Genomic DNA, 24,893 nt, shown 5'->3' on the forward strand with positions numbered 1-24,893 from the left:
ATCTAGGCCATATTTTACACTGGACTGTGGGGCACAAACCCCAAAGACTTTTAGGATGAAATTTGACCTGTTTGTTAGTGGGATTGTACATTGATTGCCTAGGATAGTAAGAGCGTTCATTGGAGCAATCCTCCTCCAGGTGTATGAAATATTTGGTTCATCTAGAAAATGTATTAAGCATTTACAGGGAACACACAAATATACTTTATACCCAAGACATGTGAAGATACTGCATAACAAGATACAGTTCAATCTTCATGCCCGCTCTGATCATTCCAGTTTAATGGCTAAGAAATCAGCCTCCCATTAGCTGTCTGTCAGACACCATTCCCTCACATAAATTCTATTGTTTTAAACCTGTTCTCTCCACAAAGTCTTTCTATGGTGTATTGATCTTTGCTGAAGTGAACTGAGAATACCAGCTTTATGACATTAAAGATACTAGAAGACTCTAATCTATTTATCTATGCATATACTTATAGTTCAGTAAGCATTATGGAGTTACTCATTTCAATGACTATCATTCTGACCTGGGTTCAAACCAGTAACATCATCAGTCCCAAGCCAGCTATACCTCCACAGCAAGGATCATGACCTTTAGAAATGTGAATAGAATAGAATAGAATAGAATAGAATAGAATAGAATAGAATAGAATAGAATAGAATAGAATAGACCAGGTTGAAAGAGATCTTAGAGATCAAGTCTAACCTATCATCCAACACTATCTAATCAACTAAACAATGGCACCAAGCGCCCCATTGAGTCTCTTCCTAAACACCTCCAGTGATGGTGACTCCACCACCTCCCTGGGCAGCCCATTCCAATGGCCAATTACTCTCTCTATGAAGAATTTCTTCCTAACAACCAGCCTAAACCTCCCCTGGCACAGCTTGAGACTGTGTTCTCTTGTTCTGGTACTGGTTGCTTGGGAGAAGAGACCAACCTCTGGCTACAACCTCCCTTCAGGTAGTTGTAGACAGCGATGAGGTCTGCCCTGAGCCTACTCCAGGCTAAGCAACCCAAGCTCCCTCAGCCTCTCCTCATAGGGCTTGTGCTCCAAACCCCTCCCCAGCTTTGTTGCCCTTCTCTGGACACATTCCAGCAACTCAACATCTTTCCTAAAGTGAGGGGCCCAGAACTGGACACAGTACTCAAGGTGTGTACAGTTTTTAGAAAATATTGTCTGCAATAATCTAAACAATTTTTGAGATACCATAGCTCTCACTTACAATGTTGGACTGCTAGCTTGCTTGCCAGGAACATCAGTTGATATATTTCAAATGCTGTTAGCATAAGTTAGCACAATTCCTACTAGACAAAACTGTGGAAACTGCACATTCTCTGTCTGGCAACCAGAACAAGGCACAATCATACAATGCACACTGAAATGAGCCTGGTATTTGAATGTGAACATTAAGTAGACATGAGCTCTGCTTCTTTTTATACTTAGGACTCAGTATTCTTGCACCACCAGCTTTCTACATGTTGATCTTTGTATCTGAGAAAAGCTGCTTCAGTTCGTACCTCCAAGGATAACACATAGGACACAACACATAACATCATTCTTCACATGTACATGCAGAGAACAGACTATGTATATGACTGCATATTAAAATCTCTAAGTGATTTTTTGTAGATCTTTGCTAACATTGCTACATAAATATGTTTTAATTTCAAAAACTATGGAACTCTGATCTACCTGCTCTTCCATCATCACTAATTCTCCAGTGGGACTATGAGTACAATGTCATTGCACTTGGCTAAAGGATTACACATTAAATAACCTTTCTTTACCATTTTTTGCCTTTTTCCATTCCACCAAATTTTATCTATTTGTTGAGTCTCTTGGAGAATTAGCAGTTAACATTTTTTGCTTCCTTCCTGTCTATACATTATCATCCTTGCTGCTGGGCTAACAAAGTCAATACAGTGAGAGGAAATAACTGCAAGATTAACTGGTAAGATTCTACAGTCCTTTAGAAGCAATTCAGCTTAGCAGAGAACAAGCCTGCTGGTTTAAGATCTTTTGACTGTTACATTACTCTACAGTTTTGCACACAATAAATTGTGACCAACAACCTGTTGGATCCATGTTTTAAAGCTGATTGCATTTAAAGGCTTTTTGCATTAAAAGGTATTTTGCAGTACATAAAATGAAGCAACAGCACATAGATTCAGAAAAGCACCTGGGAAGAGCAAGTTTTCACCATATAGAATTTTGACCCTAGAATATAATATATATTACTCAGGGGTGACCTTATTGCTCTATACAACTACCTTAAGGAAGGTTGTAGACAGGTGGAGGTTGGTCTCTTCTCCCAGGCAACCAGCACCAGAACAAGAGGATACAGTCTCAAGCTGCACCAGGGGAGGTTTAGGCTGGATGTTAGGAAGAGGTTCTACACAGAGAGAGTAATTGCCCATTGGAATGTGCTGCCTGGGGAGGTGGTGGAGTCACCATCATTGAAAGTGTTCAGGAGGAGACTTGATGGGGTGGTTGGTTGCATGGTTTAGTTGATTAGGTGGGTTGGATGACAGGTTTGACGCGATGATCTTGAAGGTCTCTTCCAACCTGGTCTATTCTATTCTATTATATTCTATAACTTGATATTATAAGGAATTCCTTCACTGAAAGGGTTATCAGGCACTGCAATAGGCACCCCAGAGAGGTGGCTGAATCACTATGCCTGAAGGAGTTTAAAAGAGATGTGTTTGTAAGAGATGTGGTTCAGCACCAGATTTGGTAGAGTTAGGTAATGGCTGGACGCAATGATCTTAAGGTCTTTTCTAACCAAAATGGTTCTATGGCTTTATGATGAGGAATATATTGCTACTAAGATAATAAATTCTCTTAGCCCTATTATCCATGCGTTCATTGTGAAGATGAGGGTGGAGGAGGCTGATGTGTTGATTTCAGCCTTCATCTAATTAAAGATGTAGTAAGGCTTAAACTAAATCTTGTGTATACTGTTTAAACAGCACATCAGATCTGATGCAGATCTGTGCAGAAAAAGGTCTGTTCTGCTGTATTCCTTGTATTTGAGAAGAAACAGTCCCTAACATTTAATTTTGTAGATATGAGGGCACGTAGGACGACAGACAAATTGACCACTAAAACCAAACCTGCGGCATAAAGGTGAATAATCAAAGCCCATGATATCACTTCATACTTTCTGCAAGCACTGCTGTACAGTGACTGGCTGCCAGCAGTTCTGCTGCAAATCTGAGCATATGGCTTCAAGTTGCTCTGCTCCTGTATCAATGCACAGAAATATGACACATCAGTACACAAATTGCCAGTAGGGATTTTTTCAGTCACTTCTTCTGTAGGTTGCATATGAGCCTCCTCCTCATGCCAGCAAAGGAAAGCATTTCATTATGGTTTATTTTAAAACACTACTTGGATGGCTTTATTGAAAACCACTGCACTGGCATAAATCTCCTTCTACCATCACACAAACACACTCCCCAAGACAGACTTCAAGCCTAACTATAGAGTTAATCAAACTATCCACTTAGGCTGATCAGTTGTTAACAGGACAGTGAAGAGCCTAAATGTCCTTTGGGGTCCATTATTTAATGTGTCTTTTTATACCATCCACACTCTAGGTTATGCTGCAGCAGCATTTTCCTTCAGTTGCTTGCCAACAAAAATTTGCCTTCGAGGAGCCCTGAGTAAGCAGCTACATCTGTGTCCACTCCTGTACCACCCATTTATCAGAGACAATGTTCACTAGAAACAACAAAGGAACCACAGATAAAACAAGCAATGCTGTGAGACTGAGATCACTGCCATCCTAGGCAAGTTTGGCATGAAAATAAAAAAAGGGAGGGAATAGAGATATCAAATATAGAACTATAAAACTTGACACCTAGAAGAGGTTTTACCCACGCACTCACCCAACCCCACATCTGAGGAGCATTTTCCAACGCACTAAGACTGAGCAAGAAAGACTGAGCAATGCACATGGGAAGCAGACAAGCATCCAATGTCTCCTCCCATTTGAAGTCAAATAGTCTCCTACGAGTCACTAGACACAAGGAATAATAATAACTGTTGTTATTATAGTAATGATAGTAATAGAAAATCACCAACCTTGAGGATCCCAGTTCACCTGTTTTCTTGGAGTCTCGATTGGAAATTTCATCGCTTCCTTTTTGCTCAGGGAGGAAAAAGAATTAAATAAATTCCCAACCTTCCTGTCTCAATGCTGCAGTCAAACAAATTAATTTCAAATTATAGGGAGCCTGCGCTGCTTGTCTGAGGAGAACTGGTGGTTGCCAAGGAAAGAAATACACAAATAAATCAAAGGTGGAGACGGGCAGGGAGGGGACTGGAGTAGAGGGGTTTATACCGACGAGGTGACGAGGGGTGCAAGCACCCCAGTAGAGAGAGGAGGAGGAGAAGGGATGGAGTGAGGACCGGAGAGAGTCTAGGGAAGAGCGAAAAGGAGCAGGCTGAGATGGGCAGTGATTCCAGGGTGCCGCTGGCTCCTGGGGAGGATCCCGCAGCTGGCTTGCTCAGTCCACCTGCAGATGTCAGGGTGGCGGGGTCTCCGCTGCAGCCCAGCCTCTCTGCTGCGCCCACCTGAGGGGGCACACGGGCTGGCGAGGATCGGGGAGTATGCCAGATTCCCCCCACCCCCAGGGACGCCTCCCACACGTGCACACGCTCTCTAGCCTCAGCCGCCTCCCAAAAATGAGCCCACCTCTGCTCAGCCCAGGCACTAGGGGGTAACAAAAGTCAGCCGTGAGGGGTGAGCCGCATCAGCATGGCTGGGGCGAGGCTGGGGACCACCCCGGCTGAATGCAGCAGCAGCCTGGCTCGCCGGGGAGAGCCAGAGCAGATAGAGGAGGAGGAGGGAGCCACCCTATATCTTTGGAGGGAATTTACGGAGCCCTTCTCTGCACCGGTTTAAAAAGGGGGTGGGGAGAGACTGCAAGTCCCTTTGTAAGAGGTGGTGGCGGAGTGCCCTAGGGAGGAGGCAGGCTCCGACTGGTACTTACTGGGTATCCTTCCCTGGAGGAGGATGCAGGCTTGTTTGGCGGAGTTTGCAGCCGGAGACACGCTCGGCTAAGCTAGGAGCAGCAGAGGCGGCGGCGGCAGCACATGGCAGGAGTACGACAGCATCCAGAGCCTCTGCAGCGCAGGGGGAGGGGAAGGGTAGGAGATGGTCCGAGCTCCGCCAGTCCCTGGGGGTCTTGGACTGGGCAGGAGTCTAAATGCTACCCTTTCCGTCCCCGCTCCTTTCCGCGCTGGGGACAGGGACAGGCACAGGCACCTCGCGTCAAGGCAAACGCTGACACGGCGGAGCTGAAAGATGTGGCCAGGCTGCAGGGCGGGGTAGGAGGGCTGAGAGGGAGCTTGGAGGCCTCTCGGAGACCCCTAAGCTCTCAGCGGGCTTCGGGGAAAATGAGGACACTTGGCTTTACCTTATGCAATTATCAGACACCCGCTGCCTTCCACATCTTCTTTTTCCTTCCTCTCCCTCCTGCTCCAGGCTTTCCCGCAAACCCAAACCAGGCTGGTAACACCAAAAAGGTCTCCAGTTCCAGTTACAATAGTGTCCCAGCTTCCCTCCCTTGGCTAGGAAAACAAAACCCCAGCGCCTCTCTTGGGGTCTGAAGAAAGACTGTGTGAGGTTAACCCTGTCCTGCCTCCTCTGCTTCATAGTGGAAATCAGCCTCTTGTGTGAAGGGGATCATTCACTGCAGATGGCTTCAGGGAGAGATCCATAAATTCATGTGGGTTGTAGCTCATTCAAATCAGTCCTGAGGTCCATAGCCAAGTCTTTCTGAATTTTCAGGAAACATGCTTGTGTTCTAAACCTGGTCCCTGAGATAACTTGTCCCCTGCTTTTTGCCCTGTATTTCTTTTCACTCAACTACCATCTGTCCGTCTTGCTTTCCTATCTGTTGCTCACATGTCAGCTAACATTTTAAGACCAAAGGGAGAAATCTGCCCTGGTGGGAGGGAAGAAAAAAAAAAAAAAAGGAAGAAAACAAAGAAAGAGAAAAAAGGAAAAGAAGTCTAAAAAGTGTGGCTTACCTCAGGAAACTTAGTGTGGAGGTTGGCACACTCTTTTCATATCCACGTTCAGAAGCTAAATAAATGCATACATGCTTGTCCCCAGTCTTTGTTCAGACTCTAAATAGGAAGGGGAAATCAATATTTGTGAATCCACACCTCCACTTGGTAGTAGTGTGCAAAGTCCTGTAAAGCATTATGTAGTCTGAAGAAACTAGATGGAAGTAATGCTGCAAGTTTTCCGGGGGGGGAGGTGCTGGGTGTCTCTCTTTTCCTTAATCCAAGCACCCCTGTGGCTCTTGTTTTGTGTGGTACAGGAGGAGGCGGGAGAGGCTGTTCTAAGGCTGGACATGGTGAGAATGATAATGAGCCTGCTTAGTCAGACTTGAATCTGAGATGATTGCAATGATGACATCAGAAGAACAAGGTATTTCCTTGGCAAACAAATCATGATGCATTTTGAACAGGCTTTGGAATTTCTGTTGACACTACTTCTGCAAACTGAATGGAAAGAAAAGTGAGGGTAGGCTTTGCAGTTGTGCTGTGTGATTTCTTAAATCATGGGTGGCAAATCTTTTAATCATTCCAATAATCAAAAAGGATGCCTAAGAAGGATTCTGAACCCCCAGAATTTGATCATTTATCAAATATGTATCAATAAAGAACGATCTATGTATTTATACACACATATATATAACATACATACGCGTGTATATAACTTTTCCTCAGCATTCAAAACAGTTTCCAATTTACAGGAATTTCCCTTGTACTTTACTGGGGAAAATGAACATACAGACATATATTACTCAGTTGTGTCACCCTAATCCAAGCACTACTTTGTCTTTGTGCCATAATTATCGGCAGATAACTGATGAGGCAGCTATTATACCACAGACATCTGCCCACTGAGAACACGCCCAAGATCACCAAACTCAAACAGGCCACTGAAAGGCCAACAGCATTAAATTCCTGCTAACATACGCAGGAAGTTTATAGTCTAAAGTTGAAATCTTCTGGTAGTTTATTACCAGAAACACACCATGTCTGAAGTGGAGGGATATTTATGTGGCCATGCAAATTCTTTATTATTAAATTGACCTTAAGGAAATATCTCATATTCATTTGACTTACAGTAACAATTAAGAAGATATTAATGACAAAATACCATATTCCAGTTTCTTGTCTCCTCCTAATGTTCTTATATTCCCAAAAAGCATCTGTAAGCTCTCTATAAGTGTTTGCCCTAACTATACGGTTTAAAAATGTCACAGCAAATCAATTGTGATCTGTCAGGTACAGAAATACATGAGACCATACAATTGTTTTGAAATTTTTTACCATGATCTGATCATGGAAATCTTGATCAATTATTTTGATACCTCAGACCTGCAGATTTATCTACTGGGCCAATTTATTCCCAAGAAACTCATTTAAAATCAATGGGGTTACTCCAGAGATAGACTTGGCACAATGAGCGTGTCTTTCACTGACAGCACAGCTGTTGCATAGAAACGTAACTATTATCTTATGCAAATAAAAGGCCTCTCACCCCCCAGTGATGTTGAATTCTCATGATAGGAAGAACTGGTGCCTCGAAGCTATAATGTTTCAAGCTGTTACTCTGTCAACTTTTATAAGCTAAGTGGATTCAGTAATTTTTAATATCTAAATGAAAGACCACCAAGAAAAATAAAATAAAAATGGGATGATCAATCTATTTTAGCACCTGCATAAGAATTTTCAGGGCTCCACTTAATATCAGTAGTTTATCAAACTGGTCTGCCTAAATCCCCCTTTTCATTTAGGGCTCATTGTTCACACTTAATGTCCTTAGAGCTGCTGCTGGTTGAGAATCAGTGCCTTACAGGACTGGGCCTGTGTAGGGCACAACACAACATGACAGGAAGCTTTCTATTACAAGTAATCTCATTGAAAGAAAAATAAAATAACAAGTACCCTTTTACTGTTTATAGTAATATGGCATGAGTGACATAGAAGCTTTTTTGATGTAACTGAAAGGAAACCATAGGAGAACAGATGGACAAATAGTTCCTATACATAAATCCAGTAAGCAGGAATGGGAAAATCCATCAATAATAGGTGGAAATCATCTGTAATTTGTGTGTTCCATTTCTTGGATGCACTAAAGAGATGACACATGGTTAGATGGAAGTCTAGACCATCTTTGTGTCATTACTTGGCAATATCCTCATTTGTATATGTATCTATTCAGTTTATGGTTAACTATATGGTTTTTTAAAATCTGGTGTTTCTGATTGTGAAGATCGTTCCATTTATTGCCACAAGAGAGCTGTTATTTACACCCAGACCAAGAGAGACAGAAAATAACCCAAGCAAAGCACATCCTATTCTTTATATTCTGTTGGCCTGTCCTTTATCAGTATGAATTTGAACAGGACCAAGTGCACAATCCTTTTGCAATTTTTCATACTTTAAGCCTTCTGTCTAAGTGGACTTTTAAAGCCTTTTCTCTAGGATAACCTGAAGACTTTTTGTTCAGGTGGTTTTCAGAAGCTTTAGTGGAGTTAGGAATCAAGAAGTTAACTAAGAGTCAGGTCTACTGTATACTGACTAGATGATCTCCAGACGTCCATTCCAAGCCCTACCTTTCTGTGATTCTGTGGTTCTGAGAAAGCAAACTACTATTTCTATTGTCATCTACTTCTTTTTTTCACTGGAAGGGTTCCCAAAAACTGGAACAGGCTGTCCAAGAAAGTGGTTGAGTCACAGTTCCTGGAAATATTTAAAAGACGTGCAGACACGGTGCTAGGGATACAGTTTAGCAGTGGACTTGGTAGTGCTAGGCTAGTGGTTGGAGTCAATGATTTAAAAATTCTTTTCCAGTCTAAAAAGTTCTATGATTTATGCAGTTTCACTCCAGTTTTTAAGTTGTAGCATGCAGCATTATGTCTTCATTCATTCAGAAATGAATCCACAGAATAGAAAATTCACTTATTGGCAAAAATGGTTTCAATTAAATTGAGGCAATTACACCTCAGTAATAACCTTTGCCAGGTCGATATCTGCTCAGATCTGACCTGTTTGAGTTACTACAGCCTGCCTGCAGGTTCTTTTGACTAGTTATCCTAAACAGAGCACACTATGGATCCTGCCTCTCATATTCTAACACATCATTCATATCATCAGACCCATGTGAAGCATCTACCCTCTCAATGCCAGAACAGGATTATAGTACTTGGTTTATCCTTCCTCATCCTCATTTTTTTTCTGGTAACCATTTCTCATTAGCCAGACTGCAGCCTTCAGACACCTGTTATATCAGTCCCAGCAACGACAGCAAGGCCTACAGTGGAATAGTTGCCTTGCTTTTTTATTCTATCTGAAGAAGTACATGCACATTATCAGTGTAATAGTACATTGTAGCTTTGTCTTTTCAGTAAAAGATCTGCAATATAATAAATATTAACTTGAAGTCTCTGTCTGGACCCATTTACATCTGTTTCACATTCGTTTAATTTCACTTCAGTACAATTACTCCTGAATCATAGTCATGGGACAATTACAGTCTGGCTCTCAATTTTTCTGTGTCCCTGAAGAATCCTCATAAGATCAAAGGATGATATCTGACAATAATAGCAAGCCTGATAAATAAAAACAAGCAACCAAATTCACTTTATAGCAGGACTATTTTCTTCCATTGCACAATTTTTTTACAGTTTCTTGCTAGATAGATACCCTAACCCTAATGCTTTCCCTTAGAACGCTGATAACCTTCTTCTATAGTAAACCGGAATCTGGGGGTCAGCTTTCAAAGATACCTATGTTTGTCGTTCACACCAGTAGCAGTCACAAAATTCCTTTCATACACGCGGAAGCAACCCAGTCTGACGGTGGCTCTCAGGACCCTGGACAGTGACAAGCGGGCGGGCAGCCCCCTGCCATCCCGCTGTCTATTCATCCACCAGACAGAGGACCGGGCATCGCAGAGGCTGCGCAGACCCCTGAGACTGATTGTATGGAGGAAGTCAGTCATGCTAGAAAACATGGGTATATGCCTCCCTGTTGTATGAGCTTCCTGTGACATCTTGGCCTGCCATGGCAATGCAGTGTCATTGCAGTGAAAATGGCAGACTTTGTGAATGAACACAGCAGCAGGCATAAAGGAAGAGTGGCACAGAAAATATCCAGAGGAAAAATAAGGAGCACCAAAGGAAAGACAGTATCAGGAACGTACTGACAGAAGTATGGGCAACCATACTAATGATGAGGTAAAGAGGGAAAATTGAAAAAACAAGCCGGTGGTATGAATGAAGGAATGGAGAATAGATGGCCTTGACATAAGAAGGTAAGGAGTCAGAGTCTTTAGCTTGAAGGCACAATGGTGGACAAACAAGTGGAACTGCTAAATGCTGCACAGCCTATCCCCTTCTTAATCTGCACTACCAGTAGAACTAATTCACAACATGGAAGAATGCTTATTCTGTAGTCTGACTTTACTTCCAGCAGACATGACAGCAGCCTCATCTATCAGCAGGGCAGGGTCAGGGGCCACACACACCAAAGATTTTAAGGCTTGTCTCAGAAGCATTGTCTTACCACCCATTTTACTGAGAACTTTCATCATTTGTCAGAATCAAGTACTCCACTAACTGCAGCTGTTCTTTCAGTATTTTTCAATGCAGAATATTGTCTCAGCAGTCTATTAAATGTGGGGATTAATGCTGCTATGGAATAGTTAAAGTAGGGGGGAACAATCCACACAGACACCATTCACTGTGTCCAGTCCTATAGCTTTCAGTCTCACTTTCTTTTCTACTCAGAGCAGTAGGGAAGAAAGAAGCTATAATGAACAACAGAATTGCCTGAGTCCTGTATCTGCAGACCACTGGCACCTTCAGTGCTGGATCTCTCAAGAAAAAATGACTATGAAATAGGATGATATTTCAAGTAAAATCAAATCAATAAATTCTTCTGTTTCCGGAAAAGTGGAGGCTATGTTCTGAGCATAAATTAGAAATCATTACTATTAATTACATGAACAGTGTGCCAGGCACTTCAATAACAATTAGGAAAACAACTTATGACTGACTGTCTTGATATACTAGCAAGGAAAAAGCTAGTTCTGTACTTCTGAAGAAATGCTTAACAGTAGGGACATCCCAATTTCAGTTCCTACACAAATTATACAACCACATACATTTAGACTTATGCAAAAGTAATAAAAACACAAACTTCTGAGTAGAGCCTAGTAGATTTGGTAAAAAAGAAAGCAATGAAAAAAATACACTCATCCTAGTATATAACGTCCCTTTCTACAACAGCTACCGTTCTCCATTTCATTAACTGTCTCGTATTATTTTGTGGAAGAAGATGTAGTGGAATTACAATAGTTTAAATGCAACATAGCAAGAGACTGCAGTGCTATTCACACATGACATACTCTCAGCAAAGTGAGAAGTTCACTGTGAATCAACCCATAGGCAGTGGTTTCTCACAGTTAACAGAGTTGCTACACCCTACAGACCAATAGGAGACATTAATTTAATTCTGCTACCCATGAAAACAAATATATCACCATATATAATTATAAGTTTATGGACTATGTATTCTAGAAATATAAAGGCAATAAAAAAGGTCATGTGAACAGAGAATTGTATTGAGATAACAAATCTGTGTGCTGAACAATGGGAAAATGTAATGCACATTAACCTCCTAAACTAATGCTTGTATATTGTCTACAAGTAGCCTCTTTTACACATCTACATTTTAAATGCACAGATTCTTTAAGCCTTTTACGGAGTAATCCAGGAATGCAACACTACAGCTCTAAAACAGCTGCAGTTACTTCTGTGTATAATACACAGTAAAGCCTTGAGAACTTCTGTTAAAAAGGAACAACATAAACCACTATACACTATACATACTCCTTTAAAACATCTCCAATTGATCATTCAAAAATTTAGGAATCCAGACCAATTAGCTCTGATCCATAGTTATAAATAATTATAGCACAAATTCCCAAAGGTATTTAGGCAAGCAACTCTAAGTCAATGGCAGTTAGGAAACTAAATGTCTTGTGAATCTGATTATAAGCACACACAACCAAATCCATCAGTACTGTAATCACACTAATGGAATTAAAGAAGAAAAGAATTTAGCACAGAACTATGCTGGCAAGCATTTTAAGCAAAGGAAGGCGATGGAATAAATAAAGGCTGTTACCAGCATAATTAGCTAAATGCACAGACAGTGGTAAAAAATGGATTCTATTGTAGAGTTTGGCACTGAGAAAGGGTACATTTATGGTGCAAATTTTCTGAATGTCAAGTTGGAACTCAGAGCAGCTACGGTTATAAAAATCTTGACAGAAATTTGACTCTGCTAACATTAGATGCTGTTAAATATATAAACAGTCATGGAAGTTTGCTGTGACAGGTCCCTGCTACATGGATTGATAATTTGCCTTTGCCAATGCCAGTACTTGATATTTAAAGGAGAAATAATACAGCTAATTTTATTTTCTTTAACATCTTCCAGCTGAGTATCTTAAAACATTCTACTAGCAAAAGAGAATCATGGAAACTTTCTAGGATAAGTATTATCATGGCCATTTACAGATGAAGCAACTGGTATATGAAATGGTCTGGCATCTCATCTAATTTCATTAAAATCTTGAACAAAGCAAAAAATGAAATGAGATTTTCCAAAGCCCAACCACATAAAGAAAAATGGTAACTTTATGAGATAAAAACCCAGAGTAGCATACTAACAATTAGAGTTGTTAAAGAAATAATGTAAGAATCAAGACACAGGCAAATCTGTTACTACCATTTTACATGGTAAAAATATATGTCTAATTCCAGCAATTTATTCCATACAAAATCTGGCATAAAACCACCCTCCCTCTCAATTATCGCAGATGCCTGTAACTTATACATGCTGGCTACATGGGTTATAAATCAGCATTTCCTACTACTTTCTGTCAATATAGCATCATCTTTTAATCATAATATAGATCTCATTATCCTGCATGCTTTGGAACACCACAAAGCATTTTGTTTCTGGATAAAGACATATAGTCAACATGAAGTACAGAAAAGTCAGGATCCTATCATTTCCCCATTTCCTTTAGAAAATTCACTGAGCCACTGCAATCAGTACTCAAACTGTGATGAACTCTAAACTAAATAAGGTGATAGTTGGTATGTGACTCTTCACAGGTTTTTTCTGCTTCAGAAGTGTGGCATCTTCATGGCAGATATGACTTGGTTTGGTTCTCCTTCCCTCAGATTTGGGATGGAAATTTAAACAACTGGGGGATTTGTTTATGCAATGAACACAAAACAAGTTTTGAGATACAGTGAATAAGTGCTTTGTGCAGGAAAATTCTCTAAGATTGCGACTGCTTGTCATAAATTTTCCAAAATCAATGCTATTTTAGTTTTGACTTTAGGAATGACACCATTAATCCAAACACCTGTGTTTGGCCTACTTTATCCTCTACCATGACATTCAGTATTCATTAACCAGGTGCTACTAATAAAGGACAGTCAAGTTCCTTTTGTTAGTAGTCATTACTGACTCACACATAGTGGTAGGAGGAAATCCAGCTGCTGCAAACATTGGATACACAACAGCCTGACAGCCCACAGCATCTTCAGAGATGGAGAGGATGCCATTGGAACTGTGAAAACTAAACCAATGTAGCTACATGTTTAATTATTTTGGAAAAATAAGTTTTAAGATCAGTAACACTGCAGCAGCCACTACACAGCAAACAAGAGCTCAATAATACTAATGCAATCCTCAGTGAAATTTTCAAATTAAAATAAAATTATCAGTAGTCAAAAAAAGAAAGGCAGTCTGGCTCTACTTTCAACAAACAAAATTATAACAATTTTTTTCTCACACACAAAAAACACCAGCACAATTGACATGGCTGAGCTACATCCATCCCCATTTATACTTGGTAAATCAAACACTTTTGCTACTGTCTCAACTTCTACTAAAAGAATCTATTTTTCTTCAGTCATTTCCAACAAGGAAAATACATCTCTATGCCTGCAAATCTAGAGAAAACAACCTTACAGAGAGCCTTGCATTCACCTTCATTTTGTTTTGATCATAAATGCTTTGTTTAATCCATGTCTTCTTTCTTCTCATTTTATTCCACCTAAAAAAATTGCTAGTGTTGTTAATGCCAAGTACAATTGAGACTATTTAAAGCTTGCATTAAGCTTCAATCAATCAAGTAACTTGTGTCTTACATTTCTACCTCCTCAATCCCTAGACTTATTGACAAACACCACTAAGAATCAAATTACTACACCTCCTGTGAAGTGAATAGAAATTCCTTCCCCGTAACTTCTGCTGAGCTGGAAGAACTTGTTAATCTTCTCTAACTTCTGTTACTAATGTATAAGTTACTGGGTACTTACTGAAGAGGGTGCTGCCTTACGGTTGTCAAGTGTCACAGCCCTTCACAGATGAAGGTGATGACATTGGTCCCCATTGATCAGACAGCTAGTTTATGAAGTTTCCTTTCATAGTTCTGAGAAAACTGAAAAAAAAAGAAGAAAATAATTGTATAAGGGAGAGAAACATAGCTATCTACCAAGCTCAAAGTGATTTAAATAAGAAAAAGGAAAACTGTGAACATAATATCTGTAATCCAGAAAGGAGGAAAATGATCCAAGTAGTAACAGGCCTGCTAGCTTAACCTCAACAGTCTTTAATGACCTAGCAAACTTCCAGTGCCTGAAGGGGGCCTGCAAGAAGGTGGAGAGAGACTGTTTACAAAGGCCTCTAGTGATAGGACAAGGGGCAATGGTTTCACACTTGAGAAGAGTAGATTTAAACTGGATGTTAGGAACAAGTTCTTTACCATGAGGGTGGTGGAGCACTGGAAAGGGTTGCCCAGGGAGGTGTTTGAGGCTCCATCCCTGGAGATATTCAAGGTGAGGCTCAACAGGGCTCTGTGCAACCTGATCTAGTTGATTATATCCTTGCTTACTAGAGAGGTGGTTTGACTAGATGACCTTTAGAAGATCCTTCCAACCCAAACCATTCTATGATGCTATGATATTTCTGAAAGGAAGCAGAAACCAAGGGCATGTGTAAGTAATTAGCAAATACAATAAAACCAAATGTGTTTTACTAAACAAATAGTACCTGAAAGGTTCTTTAGATGCACTGAGCTAAAAGGGGTTTCCTGATATGGAAAGTACAAAGACTGGAGAGAGGTGATGATGCTGGAAGACTAATCTTGGAAGACTTTTGATACTTTCACAGTGCATTTTGTAAAATAACTGTGCATATATATAATGTATGGGATGTGGGAATGACACAAATTGGAAGGTATTGCCAATACTGAGAAGGAAGACATAATTTTGAAAATACTTTTTAATACTGCAAATCTGTGTGGTACAGATTAGAACACAATTAGTAGTAGTAGCACCAAGTGCAAAAGCATGCATTGAAGGACAAAGAAGAATTATTATTATGAACAGTAGGTGGCATAAGAAGAAAGAGGCATGGGAATATTAACTGAGTATGGGAAGTCTGGAAAAATAGAATTCATATGAATGAGGTAACTGTTTCTAGTACATATCTTACTAGACTACATCAAGAAAAACATGAACTGAGAAAATGGGAATTTTAACTTCTGAAAAGTGAATAGAAGAGCACAAGAGTAATATTAGTACAACGTTAACTGAGTATACACTAATCTTGAAGGAATTCTCTTTGGCACACAGGATCCCATTTGTTCCAGCATGTGCATGGATTAATACACCGCTAGGCAAGCCTTAACAAGCAGTAGTAGCTGTGTGAAAGGTGGATGTGCCACACAAAATCCCACACTGACATTCTTCTGTCTACCTGCCACAGGCTGGGTAGACATAGGTGATCCATCTCAGCCTAAGGAATAGCTTCAATTGATTTAATGGAGTTGCATCATTTATATATGTGAGTCCTGATTTTCTGATATTGACTGAAATCTTAAAAATGTTTTCATCCTATTTCTCATTAATTACTATGAGTAAGCATTTGATGTGACACAATAGCTATGTCTATTGAAAGTATATCTTATGGTCTAGACAACTACGTTATGACATTTACATCTTTTTTTTTCCCTTTAAAATTCCAGCTGCTCTGCTAGTTACTGAAATATGCATTTTAATACCTAACAGTTCATGTAAATTAATGAGAAAAGAACAGCCCTCAGCAGTTAGTCCTAATAAAGGACAGTTTTTCACATACATGATTCCTCTCTGCAAACCTTCATGGGAACAGTAGATAAGCAGAATATGACACAGGGTATGTAGAAATATAAGCAGATCTTGAGTCACCCCAGCTACTAGGTTTCACATTACAGTGGAGAATAATTTGGTTTACAGTTTATAAAGATCTTTTCCTTGCACACATTTAAAAATGCTCTTGTATCACAGGGATAGATGGATTGTAAGACTCTGCACAGATGTAAAGAGAAAGAACAATACAGAGTACCTCTGCACAACAGCTTCCGGAAAGGGTTTTAGTAGTAGTTATTCATACTGCAGGGGAAACTTCTAATCTGATAAATAGTATGGCAGTTCAACACTATGTTCATGGAAACTTCATGTCATTATATATTCCAACCTGGTTAATTCTATTCTATTCTATTCTATTCTATTCTATTCTATTCTATTCTATTCTATTCTATTCTATTCTATTCTATTCTATTCCTACATTTCCCCTCATCTTCCTCATCACGTCCCTTTTTACTGTAAGTTAGCTCCCTTATTGCATTCTAAATTGCAAAGTACTAAAAACTGCAGTTTTAAAAATATGGATCATCTCCTCTAAATTGTTTCTGTATCACCTTTCCCACTGGAGCCCCAGATTTACAAAGAAAATCCTGACTGCTGCTGTCATACAGACAATACAAAACAACTAAATGGATTGCCATGAAGAAAGGGAGTCTCCAGTTGTGCCAGAACCAATCACTTTCTATCACTGACAAAGGTTCAATAATATTTCAAGACTGTACATGATTTTAAATAACTCAAAGAATATGTAGCAAACATGAGGCAGAAAAGATCTTGTTATTCGCCCTGGAAAAACATGCTTTTTACAAAAACAACAACCAAGAAAACCCCAAAAACAGAACTATTTCAGTAGTTAAGGCTTCTTTTCCCTCACACCACCAGCTTGAGGGCTACTGCAATAGTTTGACACAACTATTTCCTAAGTCGGTAGCAAAGCAGTGTGCTTAGACAGCCTGATTAAATGCATTTAGAAAGCACTGCCTCTTATCATCTTCCAGGGAAACATTTGGCTTTCCATATAGTCATAGAGGAATGGATTGCAAAGTTAATGGTCCAAATGTGCTGTCTGGGGATTGCTGCAAGCCAGCAGTCAGCTTGGAATGCTGACATCTCAAGTCAAGGGCAGGTGAAAAACCCAAACTGAGAAAGGCCACTGAATATAAAAACTCATTTAAAGTTGGGAGTTTTTTTTTCCATCAGAAAGTACAAAGTATGATGACTTTAGGGGGTTTCTAGAATAGTCTGTGAATATGGTGTGCAGATCTGGTAGCTGGGATGTTTTCTGTCTGCATATGTTGGCCTACTTTGATCGGCAACTGTAAGGAATCAATGGTTTGACATCAGCAAAGACTCTCTGAAAACCTGCACATTTGAACTTTATATATAAAGTATGTTTTCCAAGAAAGCCAAATTCCTTCAAATGCAGTGTTCTGACACTATGAACAGATCTCTGTTGCACATGAGCAGGTAACTGTGAGCTCCTGCCAGATGTGATGTTTTTCAAAGGAAACTTGTCCTGTCTCTGAGCTAATCATGCAGAAGGAAGTAGGCATCATATGCGTATGCACTTTCACAGGCCAAAGGATCATAAGTCAGAGTGATTCAAAATACACAGAACTTCAGTATACATTGCCATTGGAGGTCAAACATTTAAGGGCCAGGACATTTCTAGAATGCTGTAGCTGCTGATTGAGAGGTAAACAGTGAAAATTGCTACATTTCTTCAGCGTTGCCTAGAAACCAGGGAAATAGAATAGAATAAACCAGGTTGGAAGAGACCTTCAAGATCATCGCGTCCAACCTATCACCCAACACCGCCTAATCAACTAACCCATGTAACCAAGCACCCTGTCAAGTCTCCTCCTGAACACCTCCAGTGACAGTGACTCCACCACCTCCCCAGGCAGTCCATTCCAATGGGCAATCACTCTCTCCGTGTAAAACTTCCTCCTGACCTCCAGCCTGAATTTCCCCTGGCGCAGCCTGAGACTGTGTCCTCTTGTTCTGGTGCTGGCTGCCTGGGAGAAGAGACCAACCTCTGCCTGTTTACAACCCCCCTTCAGGTAGTTGTAGAGAGCAATAAGGTCACCCCTGAGGCTCCTCCTCTCCAGGCTAAGCAGCCCCAGCTCCCTCAGTCTCTCCTCATAGGGCTTGTGTTCCAAGCCCCTCACTAACTTCGTTGCCCTTCTCTGGACTCGTTCCAGCAAGTCAACATCCTTCCTAAACTGAGGGGCCCAAAACTGGACACAGTACTCGAGGTGTGGCCTAACCAGTGCAGTGTACAGGGGCAGAATGACCTCCCTGCTCCTGCTGGCCACACTGTTCTTAATGCAGGCCAGGATGCCATTGGCCCTCCTGGCCACCTGGCCACCTGGGCACACTGCAGGCTCATGTTCATCCTACCATCAACCAGCACCCCCAGGTCCCTCTCTGCCTGGCTGCTCTCCAGCCACTCTGACCCCAGCCTGTATCACTGCATGGGGTTGTTGTGGCCAATGTGCAGAACCCGGCACTTGGATGTGTTCAATCTCATGCCGTTGGACTCTGCCCATCTGTCCAGCCTGTCGAGGTCTCTCTGCAAAGCCTCTCTACCCTCTAGCAGATCAACTCCTGTCCCCAGCTTGGTGTCATCAGTAAATTTACTGATGATAGACTCAATGCCCTCATCCAGATCATCAATAAAGATGTTAAAGAGGATGGGGCCCAGCACTGATCCCTGGGGGTCTCCACTACTGACTGGCCGCCAGCTGGATGTGACACCATTCACCACCACTCTCTGGGTTCGGTTGTGATATGTTTCTGAAACTGCTCACTTACATTTGAGTGTTTTAATATCTACATGGTGAAAAAATAGTATAGGAACAATATGTCTATGAGAAATTTGTCATTTGGGTCAGACAGAAAAGCCCACTTAACTGCACACTGAGAGTTTGGGAACCTGAAATTCAGAATTCAGATAATGAAACAATATAAAAAGACTTCTATTCTCTCCAGTATTGACAGATATCTGAAATGGAAAAGGGTTTAAGACTTATCTCTGCCTCTACAATCTACAGATGTAACCATTTGGATTATACCAAAGTCCAAACCAGAGATGCTGAAACACAAGAACTATGGTAACTAATATCCTGAAACACTTTCCTCAGATCTCCGATTTCACATGCAACCAAAAATCTGCTTCAGAGGAAAAAAATAGCCCAAAACAACAGTCAAACAGAAAAAGTATGATCAGTTTGGGGCTTTGTGGATTTGTAGGCTTTGTGAGGAGGAGTGAAAGGATCAGATACACTCCATGACAATACCCTCACATCCAAGAGACAAAAGAGGAAATCATGGAATCACAGATTGGGAGGGGTTGGAAAGGACCTCTAGAGATCATATAGACAAACCTCCCTGTAAACCAAGTTCACTTTGAGCAGGCTGCATAGGAATGCATCCAGGCATCTTTTGAATACCTGCAGAGGAGACTCCACAACCTCCCTGGGCAGCCTGTTCCAGTGCTCCATCACCCTCAAAGTATAGAAGTGTGTCCTCATGTTCAGATAGAATTTGCAGCATTGCAGGCTGTGTCCTTAGTCTTTTGTCTTTGTACCACTAAGAACTAAGGTTATATCCAAATAGTACTGCATATAACTAATAGGAATATCTAAAGTTGTAAGGGAAATCACAGGCCAATCATCAATAGCTAAGAGTTAGTAAGACATTTCAGCTAACATTCAATAGTCAGCTACTGGAAAGTTTTCTTAAGTATTTTTTGAATCTATATAAGGTACTGGGGTAGATTGCATGCGGCATGAATGTTTGTGTGACTTAGCAGGAGGCTCGAAGAAGGCAGAAATAAGGAAGAAAATTTGTTTTAAAACATTATCCCACTCTATTTTTCCTAGCATGTAAGTAAAGGTATTAAATCATACAAAACCACCCTGTGTTTAGTCTGTAATTAATCATTCTTTCTAGATGGTGAGGGGGAATGTCCCTCTAGCTGGGACAACATGTAGCCTTTTTTGAGCTGTGCAGCTATGGAGGTGACTGCAGTGTCCCTCCTGGCCGGTAAGCAAGAAGCTTCACCCAAGAAAGGGTTTTCTGGAAAAAAATCCCTCAGAGATTTCACATTAAGAAAAACAGCAAACTGCCTGACAAAAAGCAAATATGCACTCATCAGCGATGGGATAAAATGCTGCTTTTCAAAAGGTTACTTGTGTGGTTTATTTCTAAGGTGTTTTGTTATTTTGAAAGATACTGAGAATTAATTCCACAGAATCACAGAACAGTCAGGCTCAGAAGCGACCTCAAAGATCATCCAGTTCCAACCACCCTGCCAGGCACTGTGACACCTCACACTAGATCAGGTTGCTCAGAGCCCCATCCCTCTAGGCCTTAAAAACTTCCAGGGATGGGACTTCCACCAGCTTCATCAGTGTAAGGCACTGTGAATGCTCTAGGCGCTCAGTTTGTCACTTGCTCCACTGTAACATGAGCAATTTGTCTCAAATCACTCCCTGGCATCCATTATTCTTCAACTTCCTCTCGAGTTGAACGAAAAAGGCACCTTTCACTGCCGAGGCAAAACTTTCGCTTGGCTGCAATGCACCGCGTGAAGAGCCAGCTCGGGGCCAAGCCCTAGGGGTGAAAGGACACCCGCAGCGCCCTGCGCCTCCTCCACCTCGCCAACGCTGGACTGGGGATGCGAGATGGAGCAACCCTTACACCGAGGCACGGAGGCCGCGGACTGGGGCGGCAGGGCGCAGGCCTCCCGCCCGTCGCCGCGTCCCCGTGGCCGTGGCAACGGCGGAGGCGGCCGAGCCAGGCCTTGGCGGGCGAGGCCCAGCGCCCCGCCCCACCCCGGCTGCCCGCTCGCGGCAGAGCGTGAGCTGGAGCGAGCCCGGCCGGGAGCATGGGGCTGAGAATGGAGAGCGGCAGCAGGCGGAGCCAAGGTGCTGGGGGGATCCATGGCGGCTGGAGGCGGTGGGGTGGGGGCTGCCTGTCTGTCTGTCCTGTCTTTGCTGGGCATGTGGGTGCTGGGCTCGGCCCGTCTTCCTGCCCGGGGCTGGGGGCTTCCCTGCCGGAGTGCGGCGGGCATGGCGGCACGGCAGTGTGGTGGGGGCCGGGCGTGGAGCCAGCCCGGGGCTACAGGGCCCATTTGAGGAGTCATAGCTTTTGCAGCCGGCGCTAAAGGGTGCTCGGGCTTACTCCTCGCATATTCGACTGCCCTTATCTATGCCACGCTGTTTGTCACGCGTGGGGAGCTGTGGCCGGGACTGGGCTGTGAGGCAGCGCTGCTGTGCCACTCGTGCGGCGTTGCAAACAGCGACGGGCAGCCGCTTGCCCTCGGAGAGCGAGGCTTGAGACCTAGGGGCCGTGAAAGGTTACACATAAAACCCCTGAAAGGTTATAAAAGGTTATAATTCCCAGAAACCTGACCTTAAATTTTCCAGTTTACAGGCAAGTGTGCGTTTAGTGGTGCAGTGGAGAATGTTTCAGTATCAGCCGCTGCATTTTCAAGGCCTAAATTTCTGTGCCGGTTGGAGTCAACTTTTTTCTTTTCCAGACTTTTTTCTGTTCATGGGCTATAGTGGATTTTACCCTGTGTGTAGAGCCATCACTTACGTAGTATTTGGATGTAAATCCACGGTTTTGGGTTTGGTGGGTTTTTAATGCAAGGACAATCGGGAAATAAAAGAAGCTTTGAAGCTCTTCTAAAGTGATTCCTTACCCAGATTTAACCAGCTTTGGGCTGCGCTTGTGCTCTGTACCTATGAATAATCTTGTGGGCATTTGTTATTAATGTTAAAAAGAGGCGTAAACATTAAAAAATATTTGCATGAGGCAACTCTGGCTCTTGGAAAATACCTAAAATGTTTTAGATCTGAACTGGATGACCTGCATGATATAAAACAGTGGTAGAAATTAGGCAGGGCTGTGCTGTAATGTCAAATTCATCCATGGCTGCATTAGTTCAGGTCTTCTGGGATAGTGGTGTGCTTTCATGTAGTATCTCTGTGTCACTTCCAGTCTTTGGAGATAGTGACAAATGTCACAGCAGAAGATGCCTGATACTAGAGTTTGAACGTGAATTTTAGTCCTACATAAAAATATGAAATTTAGAACAAATTAGTATCTTGTGTGTTCATTTTTTAGGCTTTCTTATGTAACATGATAGCAATTTCATGACAAATGTATCCTTTTTCTGCTTATTTTTTATTTTCAAATATTCTATAGTCAATCAGAAAGCATGCCAGTTGCCTCTTGACCATAAAATGAACATAAAAAGGGCGCAAGATGTAAATTTCATTCAGGTTGCAGCACAGTCTGCATGATTGACTCCTGATTTACAACAACAAAAAACAAAGAAAAAAGAAAGGAAAGTTCAAAGGTAGAAAAGACTAAATGTGTGTCTGTTTACATGGGAAGCTCTTGCTAGTCTGCACAGGAAGTTATCAGAGGGTCAGTAGTATGTGAAATGGGTATCCCAATGTCTCATTTCACAGACACAAAAAAAGATATTTATACACACCAGGGATTAGCACAGGCAGAGATACTAATTCCTTGTGGTGAGCTAACCTAGAAATCTGTGTGTCTGAGCACCCTTGACAGAACAGCCATTCAGTTGCTTGCAGACAGTTTATGAAAGAGGCAGAAAACATTGTGGTTTCTGTATAAAGAAATTTTATCCACACACTGTCTATCCAAAACATTAACACAGAATAGTGGGATACCCTGTTTCATGTCATAGTGTATTCTATTCAAAGTTTCTTGTTCAGACCTAGCCTTGCCATTGTAAAGAGAGAACCAAACTTGTATACTTGTTTTGTACCAGGATTCTTCCCTTGTCCAGTGACAGGACTGAGCAAAAAGGAGGGGAAAAAGTCTTTTTAATACATATTGGACTATATAGTATTTGGATGTAGATCTATTCAAAGTTCAAATAAGGCAAATTTTTTTCTGCTGTAAAACTATCAAAGAATTAATCCTGTATTTTTTTTGTGAATTCCAGGTATACAACTCAAATTATTTCCTACAGTAGTTTCAGGAGTTGGCTAATACGATCACAGTATGACCTCAGCTGTAACTCTAAACCAGCTTTGTCATCTAAATCCAGACGTCTGCACTGAGCTGTGTAATTCCCACAGGCAGTGATTGGCACACAGCTGACCAGCAAGGAAATCAGATGCTTGTTGTTAACCAATGACATCTATTTATGTCACTGTTATGTTACAGCAACAGGCAAGTCGTCATCATTGCCGCATGGAGGTTACTGTTAGGTTTAGGCAGTTTGCACAAGCTTCAAAGATGCTAAAATAAAATGGAAATGTTTTGCATATTTGCAGAAAACACTAATGGAGGGAGCTTTCTTATGGGAATTATGCTAACAAAAGAGGTATGTAGTGTGTCCATTCATTTAGATGTATACAGTTGCTCAGTTTGACACTAGATATTGAATTGCCTTCAAAATGCATGGGATTGACGTGAGATTGAGCTGCTTACAGCTGCCAGCTTGGACAGGCAACTATCCAGTGAACTCAGGTTGCTAACTATTTAAGATAAAAGTTCCTAAAGTGTGATATGAGTATTGCTTGTTGTACACATACAATTTAAAAGTAGCATAATGACACTTCTGAAACACTATCCTTCACATACCTTTCAGGAAAACCGGAAACTCATGGTGCCACTGCTAACTCAAGCAAATGTTGAGGGGACTGACAATAAACGCGTTTGCTTCTGTCTGCAGTTTGAATAACAAAATGTGCTGTTGGCAGACACAGTGGTTTGTTTCCGCTTTTGAAGTATGAATAGAGCAATAACCTGCATCCAGAACTTCCCTTTCTGATTGTGTGAAGTTGTAGATAGGAAAATTGTAACAAGCCTTTTTCAATAATTGCTTCATCAAATATGACTCATCATATTTTGAGGCTACTGTATACAACTGTTTCATTAGAGTTCTTAAATACATCACAGGAGTTTTTAATCCTGAAATGGAAATAGAATTTTGGTTGAACGTTTTTCATTTATGCATAAGACTGTTAGATTATTAGTTGTAAAAGACTGAGAGACCTAACTCTGAGGCATTAGGAGGAGATGTAAATAAGAGCTTTTGTGTAATCCAGCATAGTAACTGTATAAATAGCACACATCTAATTAACGGCTTAGAACATTATGTATGGTGCATATGTGAGGGAGTGATGCATTCAACATATTTTGCTTCTGACACAAATGATCCCATGCAAGATTCAAATGGAACATTTAGGATTTTATTTTAGCTTCTTGGGGCTTTATTAATAAAATTTTGCATCAGAAAACAACTATATTTTGTCCTCTGGTGGATTCTGACAGTTCTTAATAAACCTTAAATGTGATTCTGTTAAAGTCAGCTTCACTTCTAAGGCTTTGTAGTCTCAGAATTGATGGGAGTTTTGTAATCGGTGAAACCAGAAATGGGTCCAAGAGGCATGCTTCTATTTTGCTTGCATAAACAGGAAAAAAAATACAGGTGTGATTATGAAGTGTTTGGTTTTGCCTCATTGTACCTTTCAAATAAAATGGAGGGGTGGGACTTAAAGAAGATAACCATACAGAC

The 24,893-nt window shown here is 41.3% G+C and overlaps 2 protein-coding genes across 2 annotated transcripts in view; one reads left to right on the top strand and one right to left on the bottom strand.

The window, feature by feature from the left end:
* Positions 1-4,149, bottom strand: part of KCNK10 (potassium two pore domain channel subfamily K member 10) — a 52,058-nt gene extending 47,909 nt beyond the window's left edge. Inside the window, exon 1 of the mRNA XM_068148724.1 lies at positions 4,098-4,149. Coding sequence (XP_068004825.1) covers positions 4,098-4,149 — 52 coding nt within the window. The remainder of the gene's footprint in view (positions 1-4,097) is intronic.
* A 17,029-nt stretch (positions 4,150-21,178) lies between these two features.
* Positions 21,179-24,893, top strand: part of SPATA7 (spermatogenesis associated 7) — a 32,945-nt gene continuing 29,230 nt past the window's right edge. The window contains exon 1 of the mRNA XM_068148728.1: positions 21,179-21,252. Coding sequence (XP_068004829.1) covers positions 21,213-21,252 — 40 coding nt within the window. The 5' untranslated portion in view covers positions 21,179-21,212. The remainder of the gene's footprint in view (positions 21,253-24,893) is intronic.

This window comes from Melanerpes formicivorus, unplaced genomic scaffold, assembly GCF_026170545.1.
Source record: "Melanerpes formicivorus ecotype bairdi unplaced genomic scaffold, bMelFor1.0.p_v2 SCAF_17, whole genome shotgun sequence".
In the NCBI taxonomy this organism is placed as follows: Eukaryota; Metazoa; Chordata; class Aves; order Piciformes; family Picidae; genus Melanerpes; species Melanerpes formicivorus.